At 40.7% G+C, this 17,148-nt stretch overlaps 1 protein-coding gene across 2 annotated transcripts; it reads right to left on the reverse strand.

Moving 5' to 3' along the window:
• Positions 1-188: 188 nt before the first annotated feature.
• Positions 189-17,130, reverse strand: BAG1 (BAG cochaperone 1). Of its 2 annotated transcripts, XM_036404637.2 has the most exons (7): positions 17,061-17,130; positions 13,093-13,221; positions 12,882-12,964; positions 12,067-12,180; positions 11,492-11,599; positions 5,893-5,955; positions 189-3,556 (listed from the first exon to the last, which is right to left on the reverse strand). In XM_036404637.2, exons 1-7 carry the CDS (start codon positions 17,101-17,103, stop codon positions 3,467-3,469), a joined length of 630 nt encoding a protein of 209 aa, XP_036260530.1. In that variant the 5' UTR covers positions 17,104-17,130; the 3' UTR covers positions 189-3,466. The 2 variants fall into 2 exon arrangements, with proteins under 2 accessions (XP_036260530.1, XP_054372628.1); XM_054516653.1 differs by lacking the exon at positions 12,067-12,180.
• Positions 17,131-17,148: the final 18 nt, after the last annotated feature.

The following is a 17,148-nucleotide window of genomic DNA, read 5'->3' on the forward strand; positions in this document are numbered from 1 at the left end:
GGAAAAACCCTGAGAGAGAGAATTGTCTCTCTCTGTTCAGAGAATGTGAATCCCACACTCTGGGAGGCCCTGCTCAATGCCCTGCACAGCCTACACGGCAGCACCAGCCAGAGCCCTGTGTGCCTTCTCCACTAAAATACAGCCCAAATACAGAATTTAGTGACTACAACATGACCAAGGACAGCAGAGAACTTTCCAGGTTTTATTTTTATCTTTTCATTGATCACAGTACAATAACGTGAGTTAACCAAAAAAAGAGAAAAAAAAAATCTAGTGCCAACTTCCACGGTGTCAAGTGCTCCACTCCAAACCATGAGTGTCCATTAGAAGTCAAAAAGTGTTGCTCCAGGCTTACAGTGACATTACCTTCCAGAGGACTTGGTCATGGAGGTTGCCACTATAATTTTGTGCTGTTTCCAGAGAGCAACCCATCCCATGGCTCCAGACTCCACATTTCCCTGAGTCGGGTTTGGTTCTTCTCACACCAGCCCACAGGATCTGGGAGAGAAAAGGGGCCAAGGGCATGTGCAATTCAATTTCCATTTTGATAAAAGACAAATCCTATGGTACATTTTGCCAGGATGGCAAATCCAAGGTCTGTAAACACAGCCAGAGCAACACAGCAACTGGAGGAAGACGATGGGATAAGTGCAACTAAGGCAAAAGGGAGTAACTTCTGTTTTGACACGATCATGGCAGATTGTTGGGCTGAGGAAACGATTCAGTAGCAAAACAGGTATCACAGTACACCTGAACTACAGAATCAGTGAGACTATAGCTTAAGCTTGATTATTTATATTTACAAACTCTGAAGAATATTTAAAATCACATCTTCCTTCCCCTTCCTCCCACAATTGCAGTCTGCTGCACTTTTGAAAAGCACAGATGCTGGCTTTTACTGAATTTAAGGCTATTCTGACAAAAAAAATGTTTTCAACTCCCCTCTCCAAAACTAAGTATAAAAGTCAATTCACTCTAGAATGTCTTGGATAACTCTAAATACAACCATCCGTTTTCCAAAACAAACCAACTCATTTTTATATTTGGAAGACAAAACAATTTATACTGCAGAAGTTGGTCTTCATGCACATACTTCTGTCCTAGAGACCAAACTGCTTAGCACTGCAAGGTAAACGTGGCTCAGGACACCCACCCTCTGCTGAACACAGATGTGCTGGTGGGAGAGGCTCACCATCACTCTCTTTGCCTCAAAGTACCAGACCATCAAAAGATCTGCTGTGGAACATCCTGAAGTTAATCCTCCTTGCTCTGAGACAGGCTGAGGATGTACTCACACAAGCACATCTAAGGAAGCAGCGATTTCTGGGGAAGACTGTTGGGAAGACAATGTCTGCCTGTAAATGTTCTCACCCAAGAGAGAAATCTACACAGGAACAGCAGAAATGGACACAGTCCTGGCCATGACCACAGCTCTCAGTTCTCTCCCTGGGCACAGGGGGATTCTTGCTTATTGTACATGCACCTGTGAAAGCTCAACACATTAGAGAGCCCACATTTGGGAGGGTGAGGATCCTTTCCATCATAGGAAAGTGGTTGATTTTGCATTCCCTGAATTAGGCAAGTGTTGCTGGTGGTTTAAGAGTCAGCTGAATCTGGTCCAGAAGCAGCCATAGGATAGGCAGGGCTTCACAAAAATGACTATGACTGATGCTTCCTCCTCTTAACTCCAAAGTGCTGGGAAAATGCAGCATGACAGACTAGTTAGCCTAGGGAAAAATCTTCCACAGTCCTACCATACCAAATCCTAACATGATAGATAAGGTTACTAGGAGTTAAGACTATGAAATCCTCCATAGATGCTGATAAGAGAATTTCATAAGGAAAAAATATAAGCTTGGAGTAACTGGTTAACAGCAAAACACATGGCAACTCAAATCTTGGTATGATCAGCCAGCATTTTTAGAATATAAGTGACCCTTTGTAATGCACAGCTATTACTTCATTTACTTTCAATGGCATTTTTCACTAAAAAAATGTTCCTCCAATTACGAACATCAAAGACAATACTGTAATAATAACACTTCAGGTATTATTTAAACTTTATAACTTATCAGAAGTTAAGATCTTTTTACATACATTTTCTACTTTTATCTTGAAAGGGCAGCTAACCTTAAAACATATGGATAATGCCTCACTACCTAAGGGCCAATTCTAAACATTCTCAGTCTGACTCATTTGGGATGAAGAGTTTATTTCTTGCACAGAAAGAGGCTCCTTCCCAGTCCCTGCTTTGCTGGCTGCTGTCTATCTGTCTGACCTCCCAATGAGGAGCATCAGTGAAAAAGCAGCTCCTGTACATTTATGTTACCTACAGGCTGACATGCTCCACAGTCTGCTCAGAACCTCTGAGCAACCACTGCAAAGTTGGCTGCACCCACTCAAAGTTTGGGTCTCCTGCAAAAGCTGACTTCTCACCTAAGAGAGAAGGTTAAGCACAGTACATATGCGACTGCAAGACTCAGCCATAACCCTCACACAGATGGCATTGCTAAAATAAACCTGTGTCTCTTTGCAACATGTTATAAAAATTCACTGATTGCCTTAACAGACTGGAATAATCACTGCATTTTCCCATTAAATATAGCATCATGAATTCAGCAAATTCAGAAAAAAGTATAAAAAAAACCTTTCAAAATAGCTCCTCCGTTATACCTTGCTTGAAGTGAACCCTTGGTATTTGAGCAGCATGAGTAATCTCATTTCATTTCTGAACTCAAGACAGAACACAAATAATAAAAATACAAATAATCTATAAAAACCACAGTACATCAGAAATCTGTGTAAAAAACATACATCTGTATCAAGGAGCTCAGTAACAACTTAAAGCACCACTCAAAATTAAGTACCATACATGTTACAGTACATTCCATTTATTATGACAATTTAAGGCTAAAATAGGTACGACTCCCTTATAGTCAAGCTTTCTTATATTTATAAATGCATACAAACATTAAGTAGATACAAATGTGTAGGGGTTTTTTATTGCTCTGAACTGTCTACTAGAATGTTCAGCTTTCCCAGATGTTGTCTCAGTTTGCCTTTTTCAATCTAGCTGTAGTCCTACAACTGCAACTTATGGCACTTGTACGATTATAGACCTTCTTTGATTTGAGCTGTAAATAAATTCAAAGATATATCAGACAAAACTGCCCACCACTGAAAACTTCATAACTTAGTTAACTAAACTATCTTATTGTCCATAAGATACACAATTCACAAAGATTAGCTCAGCCATTCTTCAGGAAGGATTTCTTTTCAAAATAATAGTTCTAACCAAGCGGCAAACAAGACAACCAGCAAGAAATGATTGACTGGTGCCAGTCTAACAGACTGGGCTTTGAGGGGAAAAAAAAAAAGGAAGCTGGATATGTGCTCCAAAACAAAGAGCAAACTTTTCTTCTTGCTCATAGAGCAATTATGTTTCCTAATTATGTAAGGCGATGCCTCATTCTGCCAGTGCCAAATTCTTTGACTGCAGCTTGTCCATTTCTTGGCCAATGTTCCCTTCAATGGTATCACACTGGGCAAGAAAAACCTGAGAATAAAAAACAAACAAATGTTATTGAATCCACAGTTTGCACCCGGAGGTGTTTCTGAAGAACTGAAAGTACAGTTCCTATAGTGAATTTGAAGATGTCAACTCAACAACCACTTTCCAGTAGTTTTGGTAATAGCCTATGCACATCTGCATTTACCCAGAATCCAACAGAAATGTGACACTGGATAAGGCTAATAAGGATAACAGCATGGCTGCCCACCATCACCAGTCCAGATGATTACATATTTTCAGTTGATCCAAAGTTCATAAGTGACAATAGGAAACACAAAGGTTCAGACAGTAGTGCTTCATTCAGTTTGGAACATGACTTCTAAGCTCCTTTCTAACACATACTTCAGAGGCCAAGGCTGGGAGGGACAAACCTGCTCTAACTTAAAACAAGCTTTCATTAAACCAAGACCTTTTCAACTTCACAAGGCACCATTGAACCTTCATCTTCATCGGTAGCTGGTGTTCCTCAAAAAACAGAAGGCTCCATTCAAGAAAAAGCAGTCCACAGCACCTTATGCTTTCTTAGAACCTGCCCACGAGTTCTCACAAGTAGAGTAACACACAGAGAGCAACTGGCAGCCAGCAGCCTCTGGTCACTTTGCTCAGCCTGTACACAGCACAACACGCCAGCACTTTAAGCCAATAAACTGTTTTAGGCTAGCCCCAAGGTATGCAAGCACAGTGCACTTCCTGAGAAAGATTCTCCCATTAGCTCTTCATGTCTCGCCTTTGTTTTTGCTACGTCTGCACCAGACTGACAGTCAAACCAGACATTTCATGTTATTAAATTAAAATGACAGTAAGAAAGCACTTTCCTTGTAGAGCAGCAAACTGTTGTGCCATGTTAATGCTCCTCAACCATTACACTGCTTTGAATCATCTGTTTCCAACCAATCCCTTGAACTGTCATCAACTCACATCTGTAAGAACTTGAACAATGAAAAAGTGAAGGTGGTAACAAACTGCAATTGAGGGCTGCTACTCTTTCATATTTATCTTCCCACCCTGGAAGATGTGTGACTGCCAGCAGTAGAGGGCAGTTAATAGCTCCCCCTTGCTTTCATGGATACTTAAAAATAATAAGCAGAACTTGTCACTGTTTTCTTATTCTTGCTCTGGAAAAACAAACTGTTGTTGACAGCTCTGGTCTGAAACCCCTGAGGATTCTTCTGGAGTCCTCAAAGGGTTCATAACCCACAGCTGCATAATGCTGTGCATATAAAAGCACATAAATAATTCTGATCTCTGCTCAACAGAACCCCTTTTATGCTTTAACAGCAGTTCTTAAACAAAGCCCCACTTACTTCTGCTGTAACTTCACCCAAGAGTGGAGATCCAGTAGCTTCCACAAAGTTGACAGCCACCACTCTATTACAAGTTTTGCTGCCTTGGTTAGGCCCATGGAATCAGGAGTGTGTTCAGAACCCCCACATAACACAGCCACACCAGCAACTACCTTCATTCCCATTTGCATTACCTGAACTTATCTCAATAACTGAGTACAAAGTGCTTTGTTCCTAAAGCTGTAACTAAAACCATTTCTCCTATAAAGTACTTCTTGGTGGGCCTTCCTCTAAAATAGATGGCCATTCTAAAAGAACTTGTGAAACATCAGTGGGAGGTATTTAACAAGGTTATAATAAAAGACAAAATCATTCAACTCTATATATGAATGCAAGGTACTTCCACAAACAATTTTTAGGAGCCCAACCTGTCACTAAGGTTAGCACAATAGAAATAAAAACAGTAATACAAATAGCATTACCCTTCATTTATGTAATTTTGAGTGGAGGGAGCTGAGTTCCAGTATCTACTAACAAACCTTCAGTTTAAGGTGTCTAAGAAAGCAATGCCTAGCAATTTACAAGCATCATACAAAAGCAATTAAACCCTCCATCCCCAGCACAGCTACTTTGCTGTACAGATCTCAAAGATCTACTCTCCAAAGAAATTTGGTGCATTGCAGTATAAGCTAAATTTTCCCAAGAACACCTCTGGCAAGGTCAGGAGTAGGTCAGCAGGAGTTACAGTTAACTGCATCCTTGTGCCCAGACCTCAGGCATTACTCCAGTCCATCAAGATTCAAAAAAGGAGGAGTGATCAATCCATTGTCTTTACAAGTTATCAGAATTACTTCATAACATCAGGCAGCCATAAGACGAGCCATTAATGTAAATAACAAACATTATCTGAAAACAGCATGACCTATGAAAATCTGTACTTTGTCTGCTATTTTACTCAGAGGGAGGTCATACAAAATACCAATGTAAGAACAAACACTGAAAAAATCTAAACAGCTCATTTTCACAAAGAAAACTCACCTGGACCCTCTTCACTAACCCCTTCTTTTTCAGTTTGCAGTCACTGAAATTCTCTGGCAGATTCTGCAGCAAAATAAGCAAACAAGTTGATGCAGGTTAATGCTGAAATGAACAAATTAGACTTACAGCAAAAACTGGAATTACCAAAGAATCCTCTGAATAGGCATCCTGTCATGCCTGCTCAGTAAGGATGATTATACAAGAAAGAATCTATAAGAAAAACTTATTAAAAAGCCAGGGATGCAGCACTGACTGCAAAGAACAGAGACAGCAAACCTACCACGTGTCTTTAGGGAATATACAGCAACAGACTACACACACTGCTTTTTCTGCTGTGGTGTGTGTTAACTGTTCTTCAGAGCTTTTTCAGAGATTAAAACATGAACAAATTTCTTAGAAATACATTCACTCAATCACTTGCCATCATTGGAATGTATCGTTAGTAATGCAGCCATTGTCAGTCTAAGCCGTACATCTGATCATCCCTGGAATGTACTCATGGAAGGCAACAGATGTGAAGTGTTACACAACGTCAGCTTTTCATTTAATTCAAACTGCATCATTTTATGTACTCCTGCACCCATTATGTTCATGTATGTCATCCTGGCAAGTGCTACCTGCTTTGTCCTTTTTGAGCTACGTGAAACCGGGGTGTTGCTGAGGAATGGTGCTCAGCATTATGATTTTCTTCTCAACAGATGTACAGATGATTATCATTATATAAAGTTTATGTGAACATTCTTAAAAACACTGTGTTCTCACTGGTGAAAATGCATAAAAATCTTGGGAGTTTCTCACTAGTTTACCTTTTATTTTCCACCCTAAGTCCAGACCAAGAACACAGGTTTCCCTAACCTAATCTGTTTCATTTCAGCCAAAATGTCAACACAGCTGGGAAGTTTAGATACATAAACTTTTGTAAAAATCAAAATACAAACAACAACAACAACAACAACAAAAAAGGCGCTCTTTTCTTTTATTGTTCAGACAAATGGATTCTACTCTCCCTGTTTGCTGCCCATGCTGTGTGCACTGGTGTGAGGCACTTCAACTGGGCCGTGTCACCTCCCTATGGGAAGACTCCTTATCTCCTCAGCAGTGTTTCCCTCTTGAGCTCTAACAGCATGAAGGCTACAGTAGAAAGCTACAACCTAGTGTCCATTACTGAAACTTGGTAGGAAAGTAACAAAACTGTAATGAGCACAGAGGCTAAGGGGGGATGAAGTGGAGGATAGAAAAGGGTGGAAAGTTGCCAACCCAGATATAACAATATGGAAAATTACAGGGAGAAAATGTGATTGCTGCTCCCTAGATGGAATGAGGTCAGCGTGCCTGACTTCCCACAAATAAACACTAAGGGGGCCCAAAGAGAGGGTGCACTGGAGACACCATGGCCGGAGTCTGTCCAAAAGGATCTTGGGGGAAGAGAGGATTTTGGGGCAAGAGGGGGAACATGGTGATAGCTTGTAGCTGATGAGCCACGTAACAGCTGTCAGCCAAGGAAGGAAAAAGATTTCCTGCTGTTGAACCAGCAACTGTGGCAAAATCACAGATGCCCACCTCCATTCCAAAGTTTACCTTGGATGAAATACTAATTTATGACTCCAGCCTCAAAGGTCACCTCAGATGTAATACTGACATTACCCACCTCCAAAGTACAACCACCCCCCACTGAACATGATGCATGACTAGAGTCACTCTAGCTCCACCTAAACGTAAAAATAAGAGTAAGTTAAAAATGGCATAAATATAGGGAAGACTCCATTATTGGGTATTAGAGCTGGTTAGCATATTGCTTTAAGTACATTTTTGCAGCCAGATACTACCACCAGCAATCCTGTCAAGAGTTTTCTATTGTATTAATAAAGGAGGGCTATTCTATAAACTGGTAAAGTGAGTCCTTCAAGGGCACTTAAGAGTCACTGGCAACAGGTAACATATTTGACTGTGGATAACCAAGAGAGGGTCCCTCTTATGCTGTTGTGTCCTGAATTTGTCCCTGAATCTTGCCTGGGGCACCAACAGACCAACTAAAGATGTGGAAGTCCAGGAGGGGTCTCTCTGTTTGCATGTGACCCCAAGCAGGTCAGCTGAACCACCCTTGCACCAAGTGAGCTGCTCAGGGAAGGGTAACAGGACACTCACAGACTGCTGGGCACAAGGTCTCAGGTAACCTGGGGCACTGACACACAAATCAAACAGAAAGGGCTGGAAAAAACCTTCCCTTTCAGGTGACAATGCTTCTTGAGCTTTAGAAATCCCTTTCTCTGAAGGTCTGATTTCATGTTTACAATTCACGCTAAGAGATTAAAGTACTATAATAAGAAATGCTTATCACATTTTTATTGATTCAGATAAATTAAAAAAATTTAGCAATCTTTAATAAAGTCTCATCTTATTTTAAGTGGAAAAACTTCCCACATGTCTGGAAAATATTTGTTACAGGAACAGTGGTGGGATTTTTTTCAGAATACGTCTTGCTTTTAATCCCTGAAATGTTAATTTCATATGGATTTATACAATGACAAGTATAGCAGAGACAAGGAGACAGTTAAACTTCATCAGAACAGCCTGTTAATTTAAGTAAGTTCTACAGAGGAACTATAATTTTAAAAAATCTTCAGGAAAGGAGGATGGGCCACCAGAGCACAACTATGAGTCAGTAGTGCTAATCAACATCCTCAATACTGATAGACGCAATTTGACAGATTTGTTGTGAATTTATGTTAACAAAATCAGTGACTGGTATTTCAGAAGAGAAAGTTTTTTTCAATTCTTAGAACAATCTGTTCTCTGCAATATTGTCTTTTTAGATTAAAAAAATCTGCCATTTAATAGGAGACCATCTTGAGGACAAAGTGAGTGCTCCCACTGCAATATTGGTGAAAACATTCATTAAAACAGAGCTGGGTCACAGGTACATACTGTCACAGGTCATGACTGTGGATTCAAACCTTCCTACTGATTTCAGAAAAATTTTGCTTTTTCTTGAAAAACCCTTTCAGATATTTAAAAAACTGGTCCAGATGATCAAGTAAAACATTTCCTGTGTTCCTCTCACTGAGATTTGTAATAAATAGTGTACTTTGACTTCTATTCCTGGACCAATTGTCTTAACTGATGAAAAAAACAGCACGACACACAAATTTCTAGTATTGAACAAGACTCAACTGACTTCTTCTTGAAGAAAAGTTCTAAGATCTGTGGTTTATGGCAATGTCTGACTGTGTCAGACAAATTAAAATTTTGTAAGATGCCGTGAAAGCAATAGCTATTTAAACACATTTATGTTACAATGCTTAAGTTACAGATGCTCTACCCAAAAGCATCCCTTCAGGACTTTTCCTTCACATCTCTGGCAGTGACAGCACTTTTTCTCTCACACCCCACTACTGTATGATTATAAACTTACTTTTCCACCTTCCAAAGCCCATATTTTAAATTCACAATTGTTGAATGCATGGTGTCTTGTAAAAGTATTTAGTTCCAAACTCAGCTCCTCTAATTAATGAGCTTGACTGCTACCAGTAAGAGTCATACTCCGAGAATAGAAGGAAACAGTATGCAGGCTTCCTCACCCTTATCTCTCTGTAACCAACCAAATCTCACTTGCATATGTGAGTGATCCAAATAACACACAGCAGCTGAGACACCTTAATGAGTTGTGACAATTCTGCCAAAGAAAAAAGCTGGAATATTTATAGTGTGAGCTTGCTGGTATGTTTGACTTCTACAATGCATCATCCATTCTTCTCAGTCAGTCACATTTTTCCCCTCTGTATTTTTTAACATGCTGTTGACTCAATCAACAGCACCTCTACATGTTCAATAGCATTTAACAGATGTGTCACAACTAGCTTTTTACTTGGCTACTGGAAAGAATGCTAATTTCTTGTATAAACCAATTTTACAATAAGATAAAATACTGCTTTGCATTTCTATTTGCCATTTCCTACTCCAGTGGAACTCATTTATTGCTCATACACATCCCTCACTACCAGTCTGTACTGCTGCCTCCACAGAGTGCACAACCACAACAGAGCTGAGTGCTGCCTCAGTAAGTTGGTGCCCTGTTCATTTGACCTGGTGTGACACCAGCACTTTGAACTCCCACATTTTATGTAAATATTCCATCCACCTACATGTATTTAATCTGCAAGATTGCACATTAGTCCAGTTTTCATGACAAATGTCACAGCCAGTTTTGTATATTAAAAGAAACAAATATGTGCAATGTAACTGCAATCACTGTCAATCCAAACCCTCACTTATTTAGAAAAAAACCAAAAAACTCAACTTTTCAATGTCAAATGTCAGAGGCTCTTATTCAATAAAGTAACAATTACTACAGATTTTGGAAGAAATTACTTGTAATTAGTCTTAGCTCTGGCTGCTCCACTTTCTCATGAAACAAAGTACAGGGACTCCATTATTTCCCAAATCTAAACACCAAGTTACTGATTATAAGTCTTCTAAAACATTGTGCTAGACCTAAGATCCCTTGTCCAGTACTATGTAGAGTATTTTGGATAAGGAGATACAGCACAGCATGCTTTCTGTTTAAACCACACAAAAAGTAACAGAACTAAAAGTAAACTTGGGAAATTTGAATTTGGATTCTTCTGGAAGCAGTGAAGCAGTTTTACAAGGCTGCCTGCTGGGTTCCAGAACTGCACCCAGAATACAAGTATTGAGATTTTTTCCAAATAGGATTTGGTATCAAAACTTGAAGGGGTCAGAAATAAGCTTTAACCCCATTCAATTGAGACAGTTGTTGCCACCTTACTGATATTTTCATGACAACACATAGTAAATCTGCCATTTCAAGCAGGAAATCGGTTATATGAAGTCTTTATGTCTAACAGCATTCAATAACAGTCAGCACAATAATCTCCTTTATATGAGGCACAAAATGAAACAGAAATTTGAAGACTTCAAAATACTTAGAATATAGCAATATTTTTAAAAAGTATTTAGAACTGTTGGCTATAACAAGCAGCAAAGACTACATTATCATCATGGGCTTACAATACAAAAGCAGGAAATTAGTTAGTAAGCTTCCACCACTCCCAGAAACACATCCATATTACATAGCATTTGATGATGGCCAGTTCAAATTATTACTCTGATTTGGTCCACTGCTGAACTTTTACAAAGAGTCCATCAAATTAAACTACACTGATTTCACCAGTTATAGGTATTTGCATAGCATATTTCTGAAAAAAAAAATCCAAGATAAGGTCACTGTACCAAGGAGGAGACCCAAAGACACCACTACCACAGAAAAGCAGCATTTTCCTTCAGAGCAGGTTATTATGATCTTGATATGCAACATAATTATATAATGAGGCTTACCAGCAGACAGAGAAACCAAGTAAGGAAATACACTGGTTGGGGCAATTTTCTATTTATCTCTGTACAAGACCCTTATTCTCATCTAGCTCTGAGCTACTACATGACACAGGAAGATGTATATTATACTCTGGAAATGTAATGTAAGGTTATGACCCACTAATGACTGTGAAGCATTTGGATAGCCAAAAATAAATTTCTTAGTACATTAAAATATCAAGTAAGTTTCTGTTGGTTAGTTACTTACAATGGCATCAATCTGTTCAAGGGTCTTCATGAACTGCTCTGCAGTTCCTTTTATCCTCTTGTCCAGCTGTTTTAGTGCTTCTGCTTGGAGATCCTTTGCTAAAAATCCCTGAAGAAGAAAAAAACAAAATTATTCTATACTCAACACAATACTCACCTTAGAAAATCCACAATGGCAGAAAATATACTTTACTATTTCTGTATTTTCAAGCATGATAGGGACTCCAATCTTAATCTGTATTCTTCTGTATTTTATCAATTCTTGACATGGTAAATGTAAGATCTGTTAGGTTTACTAAAATGATAGACATGTAATAGACCTTCTTCCAGGTATATGTAAGTTATCCCATATGAAACAATATTTACTTTTTTCCAAACATTGCCATGTGTCTATTTTGCAAACTCATAAATGGCATTTGGAATTGACTAAGAATTATTACTGACTCTTGGACATTTAGGAGGGGCAGCTATTACTGACTACTCAAAACCTCCAAACTGTTTTGTTTGGGTTTTTTTACATAGAAATACCTACTAAATTGCTTTGCAAAGATATAAAGTGATACAAAACTGGCATACCTTCTGGATACTTGTGAACTCTTTATTAACTTCCTCTAACTTATTAGCTATTTGCTCCACTGACTTCTCCAAATCTTTTAACTTCTTTAATTCAGCCTCTTCTTCTGGACTATTCTGTGTATTCAAAAGTACAACATTCACAACTAAGGAACAAATAAAGATACAATGCAGCTAAAAAGCAGCAGTGCTGATACAGACATAAAGGCTTCTGAGGGTTTAGAATACACATTACACTGTGGCTATTCTTTCCATATTTCAGTAACAACCAAATCAGCTTCTTCCAAAGCTTAATTACAAATATATCTAAATCAGCAATGTATATAAACACAATTAATGAGATTAATTTGAAGGAAAAAGGAGAAGTGCAATTTTTTTCTTTTTGTCAACTTATCGTTTCTAAAGTATAGGCAATATTTACATCATAAGATTATTACCTCATCCTCAAGTTGCAAAACCAGCCACAAATCATTTCACCAGAAATAACCTAGATGATCAAAGCTCAGTAGCTACAGTTGGGAAAGTTTTTTTTAAACCAGAAAAATAAGATGAGCAGATAATGTCATCAGTGCACAGAAAGCTCACGAGCACTGACCACAGATTAGGCAGAATCCTGTCAATAATGTAAATCAGAAGCCAGTCAATAATGTAATTTCAGAAAAGTACAAACTGCAGTTATTTGCAGTGTAAATGAGAGTGAACTCAACTTGTGTGTAATTTATAAAATTAACACTCCAGCTTGTTTCTGTGTTCAGCAGCTGACTTAGTGACAAAAATGATGATAGTTTAAGGGGAAAAAAGGTCCAAAGTATGCTTACCCTTTTCCCAATCAACATGACTTTGCAACCATTTTTAACACCAAGCGCTGATAATGGTTGTTCCAATTCTTTCAGAGACTTTCCTAAACAAAGAATGAGAGAGGAAAAAAATAGCTTACGTCCAGTTGGTGGCATAAGAATTTATTTTTGTCATCATGGACACCTGATGAAAGCTCACCATTATAAGAAACACAGCAGATTTATAAGTTACCTTTGTATATCAGTTTCTGAAAAGGAACGGGAACTCCAGTGACTTGTTCAATAAGTACAGCCATGTCTTGTAGTGTAGGTTCACCATCTTCTCGTTGGGAAGCAACTTGAATACTGTGCTTTTCATTACCTAGTAGAAAAAACAGATTAAGAGTAACTCTTATTGTAACCTAGAAAGTATTACAGAGAGAATCCATCTCTAATACTTATTACCATTAATGCAGAAAGTTCTCAAATGACAGGCTCTCATGCAGAATCATAATTTTCAATCAAATTATTCTACCACACTTCCTTCCTCTTGAAGTGACTGACCTCAGCTGAAAATTTTGGTTTACACTGGAATAACCTGAAGAGTTTGACTTGGGTGTATTTTACTGGCATAATTTAGCTCTGGCTAAATATTATTCCCTATCTCTTTTTATGAGTACAGATGGTGTCCAGACATCCCACAAGCTAAAGCGTGAAAGCCCACACTATCCTGATATATCCCATTTCCTACTTGAGTCTGTGGTATCTGAGACAATTATCAATTCCTTTGCTCCCTTCTTCTCAAACATGAGAAACAAGCAATCATTGTCTACCCTGTTTCATCTCCACCACCAACCAGAGAGAATTCTCAGAGTACAAAAACTATTTCTCCCCATATACTACTGATAAGCAGACATAACCACTTGGAGAAGTCCCAGCTTCTCTGCCACCTTCCACTTCCTATTCAGACTCCCTAAGATTACTTGCATGCAAACAGGAGGTAGTTCTAAGGGGAAGAAAGGAGTATGCCTATTAATCTCTGCTCTGCAACAGACTCTTCTACCACCCTCTGCTCCCACTCACATAAGGTCTGTCAATCTGAAAGCACCCACAGGAATCAACCACCTCTGGCTACAAGGGAAATCAAAACAGAAATTTTTTACTCTGCAGGAAGAGAGAACTTAACACATACAACAGAAGAAAAACTACACTCACACCTCTAATTTAAAGAGCGTGTATCTTTTACAAAGGAGAGTGCTAGGAAAATTGATTTTAAAATGCTCTAGCCTCCCACAGTCACATGGTAAGTGACACTATATCCTCAAATATTTCAAAGCTTCAAAAAGATTTGTTATTCCGAGACAACTTAAAGCTTAAGATCACATTATGCCCCTCTCACCCAAGCACTTCCATAAACAGCCCTTCTTATCAGTTTGTTTTGGGGGGGGAAAAAAACCCCACAATCTCAATACATTTCAAAAGGTCATTTTGATATATACAACTGCTTTGTATGAGGGCTCTGCCCATGAGCAATTGAGAGGGAAAAACAAACCACTAACTGAGGAAAAAAACAGGTGAAGTTTGTGCGAACAACAGAACCAGTTTAATTACAAATTATGAGCACCACTTTGGACAGACTGTAAAAAATTTTACTGTAAATTCACAGCAGAGTCAAGTCACCATAAAGAACAACTCATGGGTTGCTCCAGGTGCCAGAGCTGAGATTCCCCTGCAGCCCACAGTGAAGACCACGGTGAAGAAGCTGTGCCCCTGCAACCTATGGAGGATCCCACAGCAGAGCAGGTGGATGCCTGTGACCCTGTGGGAAGCCTGTGCTGGGGCAGGCTCCTGGCAGGGACCTGCAGACCCATGGAGAAAAGAGCCCATGCTGGAGCAGGTTTGCTGGCAGGACTTGTCCCCCTGTGGGGGATGCACACTGGAGCAGTCTGCTCCTGAAGCACTGCAATCTGTAAGAGGAACCCATGCTGGAGCAGGGGATGAGTGTGAGGAGCCTGAGGAGGAAGGAGCAGCAGAGACAAAGTGTGATGAACTGACCAGAGCCCCCATTCCCCTGCACTGCTCAGGCAGGAGGAATTAGAGAATTCAGGAGGAAAGTTTAGCCCGAGGGAAAAGTAGTTTTTTCTTTTAGTTCTCACTGTTCCACTCTGATTTGAGTGTTAATAAATGACATGTTCCCAAGTTAAGTCTGTTTTGCCCATGACCTGGTGAGTGCTCTCTCCCTGCCCCTCTCTCAAGCCATGAGCCTTTTGTTGTCTTTTCTGTCCCCACCCAGCTGAAAAGGGGAGTGACAGAGTGGCTTTGGTGGGCATCTGATGTCCAGCCAGGGTCTGCCCACCACACTTGCAGACTGTCAAGTCACACATGTGGGTCTACTGTTCTATTTCTCAGCCCTAATTTCCATCTTTCCCACTTTCACTCGTGCACACAAAACTTTACTAAAAATGTTCTGTGCAAAGTGGTCAAGCCACATCTGACAGCTGCAGGTGTAATTAACACAGATGAAGCCCAAGCTGAACAAAGGCTTCTATTTGCTATCTGTTAATGACAAAGTTATGATCAGGTAAGAAAACAATTAGAAAGACAAAAACATTCTCAGACAAGTAGGCTGTTGCCAAACAGCAAGACATTGGAATTATAAATATGTCAAATCATTAAACTGCTGACATTGCAAAATGAAAACCCCCTCAGATCAAATGGAATTCTCTGAAGGCACCAGTGAGCACATGAATCATGATGACTCCAACAAATTATTCCACAAAATTCCTCACCAAAGACTCTTAAATAAAACTACCAGGTGATAAAGGAAACATTTTAACAAAACAATTTGAAGCACAATTTGAAAACACGAATGAGCAATTACAAATAAACAATAAGCTTTAGAGGTGGAAACAACATTACCAACATAGGGCAAAAGAAACAAAGGCAGAAATTATTATTCAATTTTTAAAAAATACAATAAAAATTACTAAGTTTTGCTAACAAAACTCAGCAGAACATCTTGTTGATTTAACACCTTACTATCTTCTTCATTCCTCCTACTGTCTCACTTAGATCCACTTCAAAATTTAACCACGGTGTTTCCCATCTTATTTGTAAGATTTGCGGAGTTCAAGCTGTTCTCAGCCCTTTACAGTAAGGTTTTATATTTGTTTATAGATACATCTTCCCCTCCACCTTTTTCTCTCTCCTCTGGTTTTTCTTTTCAAGGGGGAAAAAAAGCCCACCTCAGCTGGCCTTTGAGTGACCCATTCCATCAGGTCAGCAGCCACCTGTCCTACCAAAGAAACCACTCTCTGTGGCAGCCTTGCAGCTCACTAGCTGCCAACACCGAAGCCTCTTCAACAAACCAGAAGGAAGCCTACTGGGTAGCATCTGCTTTTAACACGCAGTGCTGACTTCATCAATGTATTTCATCTAAATGAAGATTACCCAAACAGCAGAACCACAGAATGGATCAGCTTGAAGAGACCACAGTGGGTCATCTGGTCCAACTTCCCTGCCCAAGCAGGGTCATCCTAGAGCATGTGCCACAGGATTGTGTCCAGACAGTTCTTGAATATCTCCAGTGAGGGAGACTGCACAACCTTTCTGGGCAAGTTGTACCAAGACACAGTCACTCCCACAATAAAGAAGTTCTTCCTCGTATTCAGGTGGAACTTCCTGTGCATCAGTTTCTGCCCATTGCCTCTTGTGCTATTGCTGAGCACCACTGAGAAGAGCCTGACTCCATCTTCTCGGCATCCCCCCTTCAGATACTCATTCATATCAATGAGGTCCCCTCTGTCATCTCTCCTCGAGGCTGAACAGGCCCAGCTCCCTCACCTCTTCCTTTTAAGAGAGATGCTCCAGTCCCCCCAAGATCCGACCTGTGCGACGGCCGCCGTGTCACCTGTTCCCCCACCACCCTGCCAGCACACCTACGCCCGCGATCCGGCTGGAGGAGACCCTAGCGAGCCGTGCCCAGTAAGGAGCGAAGCCTCACGGCACAGCCGGACGGATCCCGGGCTGAGCGGGCCCGGGCCGCGCCCCGCCGAGGCCGCCCCCGCCCGCCCCCACCGCCGGTGCAGCCAGGCCCGCCCGCCCCGCAGCGCCCGGTGCCGCTCCGGGCCGGGCCGGGATGGCGGGCGGAGGGGCGGGGAAGGGCCGGGAGCGGCCCCGCGGCCGGAGCTGCGCCCCCCGCCCGCTGCCCCGGGCGCTTACTGTAAGTGACGGTGACGGTCACCGGGGCTCCGGGCGCCGCCATCTCGCCCCGCCACAGGAACCGCCGGCGGCGCTGCCGGGGCGCGCC

The sequence above is a fragment of the Molothrus ater genome, chromosome 1, assembly GCF_012460135.2.
Source record: "Molothrus ater isolate BHLD 08-10-18 breed brown headed cowbird chromosome 1, BPBGC_Mater_1.1, whole genome shotgun sequence".
NCBI lineage: Eukaryota > Metazoa > Chordata > Aves > Passeriformes > Icteridae > Molothrus > Molothrus ater.

What these genes read in the sequence shown, in the direction of transcription:
- BAG1 (XM_036404637.2), bottom strand. Translation starts at nt 17,103, where the DNA reads ATGGCGGCGCCCGGAGCCCCGGTGACCGTCACCGTCACTTACA. An exon ending in GACCGTCACCGTCACTTACA is followed by an intron (nt 13,222 to 17,060) that starts GTAAGCGCCCGG and finishes TTTTTCTACTAG; the next exon opens with GTAATGAAAAGCACAGTATT. An exon ending in TCAGAAACTGATATACAAAG is followed by an intron (nt 12,965 to 13,092) that starts GTAACTTATAAA and finishes TTCTTTGTTTAG; the next exon opens with GAAAGTCTCTGAAAGAATTG.